At 33.7% G+C, this 8,927-nt stretch overlaps 2 protein-coding genes across 2 annotated transcripts; both read right to left on the bottom strand.

The window, feature by feature from the left end:
• Window positions 1–1,342: 1,342 nt before the first annotated feature.
• Window positions 1,343–6,346, bottom strand: LOC113079781 (sucrase-isomaltase, intestinal-like). The gene is made up of 5 exons (XM_026251988.1): window positions 6,224–6,346; window positions 5,902–5,990; window positions 4,161–4,210; window positions 3,382–3,543; window positions 1,343–1,576 (listed from the first exon to the last, which is right to left on the bottom strand). Exons 1-5 carry the CDS (start codon window positions 6,310–6,312, stop codon window positions 1,496–1,498), a joined length of 471 nt encoding a protein of 156 aa, XP_026107773.1. The 5' UTR covers window positions 6,313–6,346; the 3' UTR covers window positions 1,343–1,495.
• A 158-nt stretch (window positions 6,347–6,504) lies between these two features.
• Window positions 6,505–8,347, bottom strand: LOC113079782 (sucrase-isomaltase, intestinal-like). Its single transcript, XM_026251989.1, has 3 exons — window positions 8,162–8,347; window positions 6,795–6,879; window positions 6,505–6,588 (listed from the first exon to the last, which is right to left on the bottom strand). The coding sequence occupies exons 1-3, from the start codon at window positions 8,269–8,271 to the stop codon at window positions 6,505–6,507; spliced, it is 279 nt and encodes a 92-aa protein (XP_026107774.1). The 5' UTR covers window positions 8,272–8,347.
• Window positions 8,348–8,927: the final 580 nt, after the last annotated feature.

Consider the following 8,927-nt stretch of genomic DNA (forward strand, 5'->3'; position numbering starts at 1 on the left):
TAGAAATTGTTTATCACTGATAATAAAAACATTATTCTTCATCACAAAACTACATGCATACTTAAATATATTTTTGTATATTCCAGGTGAAACCGTGATTCCACATCTGTAACCTTTGTGGAAACAAAGCGTGAGTGTTCAGGATCAGCTTGTGTCGATGTTTTCTGTGCACTTCTGTTTTCAAACCATGTTCTATCTGATGTATTCCCAGCATTCAGACATTGCAAACACTCACAATCACACGTCGATGCTTTGAAGTCACTTGAGTGTGTGTTTCATCTTTCATGTCGTCTTTGTTATTTGACTCTATTTTTTTTTTTTTTTTTTTTACAGGAGTACTTTCCTCTCAATGCCAGTCTTTGTTTGGAGGGTTGCTTAAATCAAGACAACATTATCTGTCTGTTTTTGATTTATTTGAGTCAGTTTGATTGTTTTTAATGCACCTGACTTTTGACTGATGTTTGGATTGCGTGCGTGCGGGAAAGAAACAAAAAAAGTTTCTTCAGAGATTAAAGCAAATATTACCATAAAATCAGCAAGTCAAAGCAGTCACAGCCTTACTGAGGTTTAAATCACTTTATTGCCATTTTAAAATATTTCTCCAGGTTACAGCTGTATTATTCATCCATATATTGTATATCTAATAAAATAATAATAATAATAATAATAATAATAATAATAATAATAATAATAATAATAATAATAATAATAATAATAATAATAATTTAAAATAAACAACCGACTCAGGCAGAGTTGATTTTTTTATAACAAGTTAAATTTGTGTAAATTCCATGAATAATTGTACGTTTCCTCACTGCCTGACGAGAGTAGGAAAACTGTGGAAAGCAGGACCGCTGTTTTGTTATTAAATACCTGCCATGGATAAAACCCTTTTGCATAATAAAAGTCTCAGTTAGAACGGTTCCGTCCTGTTTCACACGGATAAAAAAACAACAAAAAAAAAAAACACTTCAATTATCACTGTTTTTGGAAAGCATCTAAACAGCTCTCCAGCTCGTGATGATTGCCAGTTAGAGAAGAAATCAATTTACAGTCTCCATTGCTTAATTGATATCATTATGTTTACTGTAGAATGAATAATTGATTATTGTATCATTACATCAAACTGTAGTCGTGCGTGAAGCAAGCCCAGCAGGTAGCCACCGCTACGAGGTTTTCTCATTAAAAAGCTGTGATTGTCAATAATAAAGGGTTATCGTTATATTCCCTCTTCTCCAAATGCCAGCATTGCAGAATGCCTTCCAAGTTAGGCCCAACGTTGCACAACCACGATCTATTTCTAATATGAGATCCAGACCAAAAAGACATCAACAAAACAAGAAATAATTTAACGTTTTAAGTCCAGACGATATCTACCATAAAAAGCTTCCAGAAGAAATGCTAAATAAATTACTAGTTGACTGAACATTCATTAATAAACAGAAATAGTTGCGATTACTCTTGGCTCAAGATGGTCTCCGTAGACAGTCCATGACTAAGTTTTGGTCCAGATGATTGTGAAAGACTTTTCAATGGTGTGAGATAGTGATGTTGCGTCAAACTGCAGCTCTTGAATCTGAAGGAGAAGAAGGGAGCAGTAATCCAAAAGAAAAATGCTATTTTTCAGACAAAATGAAAGCTAAATTTTGCATTACATCACTTGCTCACCAGGGGATCCTCTGCAGTGAATGGGTGCCATCAGAATGAGTACAACAGCTGATAAAAACATCACAATAATCCACAATAATGAAATGGAAAGCTACATATTTGCTGGGCCAAACCATCAAGGCATTTTTTTTTTTTTTTAGCTGAAAACAACATTTTGAAGTTCAAACTTTTTTCTGGATTTGTTTATGCGAAACACACATCTTTTGACTTCACAAGACATTAATTGATGGACTTGTGGATTATTGTGATGTTTCTCTCAGCTGTTTGGACTCTCATTCTGACGGCACCCATTCACTGTGGAGGATCCCCTGGTGAGCAAATGATGGAAAGAACTAATCTTGGATGGCTAAGGGCGAGTAAATGTTAAGCAGATTTTCATTTTTGGGTGAACTATTCTTTTAAAAGCGTGTGATTACAGACCAATTCAGTCAATGACCTCGTAATGGCATGATGAAGAAAAATAAAAGATGTTCGAGCGAATCGTTGGGAAACGCCACCTCTGATCTGACATATGGGCAAACACACACATGGAGACAGATGGAGCTGCCTCGCCTCTTTCAGACTTATTATGCAGTCGGGAAATACTAAGAAAGATAAATGATTTGGTGTGTGCTGGAACACTAGTTAATCAGATTCACATGCACACCGTTTCTTAGTCATTTCCCTCCCTTCGTTGCTTCTCATGACTCCTATAAGACTCTGGAGCTACTGCATGCGGTCTTAATAGAAATGCTGCGGTCCATGCACATACAGCTCTTAAAAGCATTCCAGGACAATGTAAACCTCTCTATGTATTTCATTAAACTCATTGTGCATGGGTGAAAGTATGGAGGACTAGGATAAAAAATAAAACAATACAGGGAGGAATTCTGTTTGTAAAATTGTCTAGATCCTAAATTGTTTTCAATTATTCTTATTATGGTTTATACATGTATACACACACATAAATTGTTCTCAGCAATGAGGCAGCAAACAAATACTTCCATAATATATAAATATTTTTTTATAGTATAACAATTATATAATATTATTATAATATATATATATATATATATATATATATATATATATATATATATATATATATATATATATATATATATATATATATATATATATATATATTTATTTATTTATTTTTATTTTTTAAGAAAATAATATATCTTAGAAATGTTACAAGTAAAATGTTAAAGTCTCTTCAAAATAATAATAATAAAAAATAATATTAATTAAATAAATGTAATTATATATTTCCTTGTATTGATTTTGGGGTGAAATTTGACCAGGATAAATTAAAGCAAACAAACTCTTCCATACTGTATAATTAATTTTTAATATAAATAATACGTATTTATAAATTCCTCATTCTCATGAAAGTAATATCTCTTAAAACATAAAACTATTTAACTGCATACATTTAAACATTTTTACTAAAATCAATCATTTTATAAACTGGCAAACACATGGCAAATACATAGCTTCAAAAACAATCAATTAAAAAATATATTTTAAAAGCTGCATTTCAAATTTTTGAATACAATTAATTTATCAACCTGGTAAATAACTTTTTTTAAACATAGCATGGTAATGATTTATTTACTTATTTTCAAATAAATAAAACTGAATAAAAATAAAACAGATTTTATTTTTTCTAGCAGCACCTTTTGACGCCCCCCCAAACAACAAAGTATATGTTTGCGTGAAGCATCTCACCTCAGGGTTATAGTGGTAATCCAAGGTGGTATCTGTTTTCCCAGCCACTTTCATGGTAACCTGAGAGACTTCCTCTGTTACACCCCAAACCCTCACGACACCCAGGGTCAGTCGGTCAGCCTCGGCCAGCCCATTTACAGAAACCTCGCTCGTAAGATTCCGCTAGAAACATAACACAGCACATCTATTACATAAACATGGCCATTTACAGTATGAACAAAAATACTGTTGAATATGATAACTGCTGACAGTAAAACATCAAGATGCATTATAGTAATGAATATTTGGGAGGAAAATTCACTTAAATTATCTTGAAAGCAATGTCATAATGCAAAAACTTGGACATATGACCCATTTCTTGAGATGAACTCACTTTAATCTTACTTGAACAGAATGAATAATAACAGAAAATTTTGTTGTTTCAGTATTTATGTAACATCTGTGCCAAAACAACTCCAACTAGCTGAATCTGACCTCGTTTTACAAACAGTTCTCAACTCCACAGGGCCGTGTTTCCCCCACTGCTCAAATAATCTCAGCATATATGACATCAAACACACAGGACGTTCAGAGAGCTCTGACCTGGGCCAAGTGGCCTTGAGCTGCTACAGCATGAAACGGTTTTGGATCTGGATGGGTTTATAAATAGAAAGTGGCCACAGATGTTTGGCTTCAAGTGAGATGGACAATCTTGGATTCCCTATTGGATTTAATGACCACGATCCAAATAAATCTGAAAGAACTGCACACTTAGCTTTCTTCAAACCATATTAACGTACATCAAACACAGAGAAAGTTGTCAAGAGGTATCGTCCATTCTGAACAGTATCTGTTAGGAGAAAGAAAAAAAGAAGAACAGTATTTTAATACATTGGGATAAGTGATTTTAAAATGATATACATAAACAAATACAAAAACTAACACACACACACACACACACACACACACACACACACACACACACAATTTCATTGCTTGTAATGCTGATGAGATTTTAAATTAATAATTAATAATGTTAGCAAGTTGATTCAAGAAAAAAAAAAAAAAAAAATCCAACATAAGCTCACTGGAAATATGTGCTTCTTCCTACATTTTTGCTAATATCCCAAAACATGTCTATACTTACAATTCACTGTAGGGTTGTGTCGATAGATGGTAGTATTGTGTATCGACGATAGTCAGAGATATATCGACAATAGCTGAGGTCTCTGTCGATAGTCAAGACTATATAAGGCTCATTCTCCTATTCATGTATTAAACTAAAATAATAGTGATTATTAAACTGACTAATAAATAATTAATAAACTGACTAAGTTTAATGCCACAGTTATGTGAGCGTGCATCTCATTCTCGTTTCTGTGGAGGTGCATCGGGCTCGCACACGGTCTAGAGATTGAACTTTACTCCAAATATATTAACTTTTGTTTTGGATACTTTATATTTAGCGTGTTCATTTATGTCCAATATTAGTGTTGGACTTTAAATGAAACTATTGATTTTCACCGTTTCTTTTTGCAGAACATTAGACTGATAACTTCAGTGCGCAAATGCAGCAAATTTGTCACAGGACGCGATATGCCAGTTGTGTCCAACTATATATGAACTAGCGGTTTTAAATACTGATAAACTAACATTAAATAAAAAAATACAGTATATTTTCCGATTATTGGTGATTCCATAGGCTCTCTCTCACGCACCTGCGCTGTTTAAAACACCAAATAGTTCTGCTATGACAAGAACAAAGAGTCTCTCTCTTGCTCCACCCATGCACGGCAATATCATTTATCGTCGATCTCGACGATATGACGATTTGAAAAATGACCATATCGACCAACACTAATACACTGCACACTTGTGCCAGTAAATTGTATTCCTTTTCACAGCAATTATGATTACGGGGTAGATCAGTGATTTATCAAGACTTATTTTCACATGTTTCTTTGCACAATACTATATAATAAACTGAGAAACCATTTACCATAGAATGTGATTTGTAAACTAACACATTTTGACATATAGCTCCATATGAATGGATCTTCTGATGTTGTTAATTTGCTCGGTAGTGCACCCAGTACAGCCTTGCACTGCAGAGAAAAATGTTTTTTTTATCACTTATTAACAATATGTTTATTGTGTGGCTTAGTGTAGGTAGTATGTTACATTCAAACACAAGAACATTAACCTATCAGGACCATTCACTGGATATTTCACTTCCGAACTGCCGCAATATGCACAGCCAACTTAATAAAAAGTTGCAAGAGTTGCATTTGATTGTTTGGTCTAAAAGCTACTCGCTGAACACTTGAACACTTTGAAAGCATCATAACACAGTGCAACAAAGTAATACCATTTTGCAGAAATGTCATGTTTCCACATATTTCTAATGAGCCTGGGTTGAATAAATCATTAATGGAACTGGAAACATCAAGAGAAATCAAAACCATCCATTTCCTCATGATTGACATCCTTACACACACAGACACACACACACACACACACACACACACACACACAACTCACTAATTCCCTCTCCGTCATCCCAGAACAGGGATCCATATGCTACACCTTCATCATTAAGAGCAACAATCAGACCCAGAGGATTCAAACGACTACAAGAAAGAAAATAAATATATATATATATACATTTACATAGAACAACTCACGTTTACATATGATTAATTATTCAGTGTTCAGAAACAGTGTGAACTCTTATAGGCACTGGGAGAAGTGGGAAATTGACTGTTTATGGTGCAAGAAGCTTCCTGAAAAAGGAAAAGTACCATGCAAGTATAGAAACATGGCTCCTTAAACAGCTCTTAATAAAGACGCAGCCTCTCTTCACCTGTAGTGTGTGTTGTTCTCTGGTTTCTGCCAGGGTAGGATGTGTCCTGCTCTCACATGCAGGTTAATTTTTGTTAATGGTGTATCCATATCCACAAACTGTCCTTGCACTCCAACAGCTTTACCCCTGGAAGACAAAAATCACACATAAGCAGATAAGAGACCCCAATATACGGAGGACAAAGCAGTGTAGGTTGAATTTGTTTGGAACCCAGCTAAATTATGATTTGTTGTTTATTTGACATCCAATTAAAAAGATTTGAATGCTTACTAATAAAATGCTTACTTGCATGTTGGTAAACTGCTTACCGTGTGGTAATCATACCAGCGGTCATTTGGCACGTATCCCCTGACCACAGTAACACCCTTCACAGAACAAAATCAATGAGGGAAAAAAAGAACAAGAAAAATGAGAAGAAAAAAAACAAAAACATTTTGCACTATATATATATATATATATATATATATATATATATATATATATATATATATATATATATATATATATATATATATATATATAAACTTTTGCTTGTAGTGTGACCATTGCCAGGGTGTTTTTGAGTTCATACCGGGTCCAAAGCAGGTGTGATTAGAAGAGCGGGACCCCAGAGGAACTGTCTGTCGATGTCCCATGTTTTTTCATCAGTGACAAACCTACAGTACAGAACATCATCCACTCAGTGTTCATGCAGTTCATGAGAGAGAGAGATAGAGAGACAGAGAGAGGGGGGGGGGGGAGTGGTAAAATTGAGAGAGTTTTAGAGCATGAAATGAAAACATGCAAAGGTTGAGAGGCTGAACAAAATAGTACATTCTGTCCAATAGATCAGGCTGCTAAAAACAGCATGGAAGAGGAAGCTTAGACGGGACAACAGAGCAGTGATACCAAAAAAAAAAAAAAAATGTAATTGTAATTGGAAATGTAATTGAAACGAAAGGATGGACTGAAAATAGTGTCAGAAAGAAAAAGATGGTGTAATGAAGATATATTTGGAAGGAAAGAGAGGAGCAGAACATGAATGAAGGTCTTAAAGGGATATTTCACACAAAAAGGAAACTTCTGTCATCATTAACTCACAGGCCTTGCTACATTCACACAACTTCCTTTAATGTTATGGCAAAATTCTTTCAAAGTTCTGAAAAAAATACTTCCAGTAAAGTCAATAGAACATTTGTTTAAAGTGATCTGGTCTTATAATACTTTCCAAACGTTAGCACAAAAACATTATATGAGTCAAAGATGAAAACTTGTTTTCACACCCCAACACAGTATAGAGGTTTACATTTTGTTTTCCCCCCATACATTCAAATGATGTCCTTTTTACTATTATTTGTTTACTTTGAGAAAAAAATAAATACAAAAATAAAAATCATACATTTACACAATTTACAGACCTACAGTTCTGTATTGTACTAAGAGCTATTTCAGTGTAACAATAGTTCATATACCAAACTATCTGGTCATATATATATATATATATATATATATATATATATATATATATATATATATATATATATATATATATATATATATATATATATACATACACACAAAATAATAATAATAGTTTTTAATAATTAAAAGTATGATAAAAGTTAGTATGACCAATTATTATTTTATGTATTTTAAACGTTACAAATACAAATAGACACTTTACTGGATTTAATATGCTTTCTATGTATATAAAATCACTTTTGTAAATGTATTCATGGAACATTTTTCTGAAATGTTTTAGTAGAATGTTCAAGAACATTCAAAAGAAACATTCTCATAATGTTTGCAAAATGATCAAGTGGAATTTTCGCTTAATGTTTGAATAGATGTTAGAAAACTCATGGTTTTGAAATTGCAAATGGGAGTAAATGATGACAAAATGATTTTCTTTTGTGTGTGAAATATAGATAAACTTGAGTACTGGTGGTGAACACTCACTCGTGCAACAGCGGTCTGACCACAGTGTTTCCATGAACGTGGGCTTCATACATCAACGTGTACAAATACGGCAGGAGGGTATAGCGAATGTTCAGCACATCCCGAGACATGGCAGCAAAATCCGGCCCCCAGGCTACGGGATCCTGCCTCTGTCAAAGATCACAAAAAAATTCAGCATTACAGTCGTTCAGCACTTGTGAAGAAAACCTGAATGGATTCATAAGAAAGCCTCAGTACACCTTCCTTGCAATGTACTGTACATGTTAAAATAGTTTTAATATTTATTGTGATCTATATTTTAAATATATATATATATATATATATATATATATATATATATATATATATATATATATATATAACACACAGTTAATCAATATTTCATGAACTATTTGTATTCTATTAATAACTGATTCATTTATGATCCAGCTGCAAACAGATAGATCTAGAACATCACATGTCCTGCATTATGCATTGTGACACCATGGGAATAAATACTTTAGCCCTGAACTATATTTCATATTGCAAAATCCAAATCCGTACAGCTGTGTCCCGTGAAACCAGACATATCTGTACACCATTTTTAGCATCTGTGCCTGTGTGTGTGTGGTGTGTGTATAGGCTGAATGTTAATCATCTGTCAGATAGAGAGCGGCTCTGCCCCGTCGCTGGCCTGGAGCTCACACTGAGTGCTGTTAAGAGCGGTGGGTGTGAGTTAACGTTCTCACAGATGTAAAGGTGAACTGTATCTGATAATTATTTCTCA

This window comes from Carassius auratus, unplaced genomic scaffold, assembly GCF_003368295.1.
Source record: "Carassius auratus strain Wakin unplaced genomic scaffold, ASM336829v1 scaf_tig00029203, whole genome shotgun sequence".
Taxonomy (NCBI): Eukaryota; Metazoa; Chordata; class Actinopteri; order Cypriniformes; family Cyprinidae; genus Carassius; species Carassius auratus.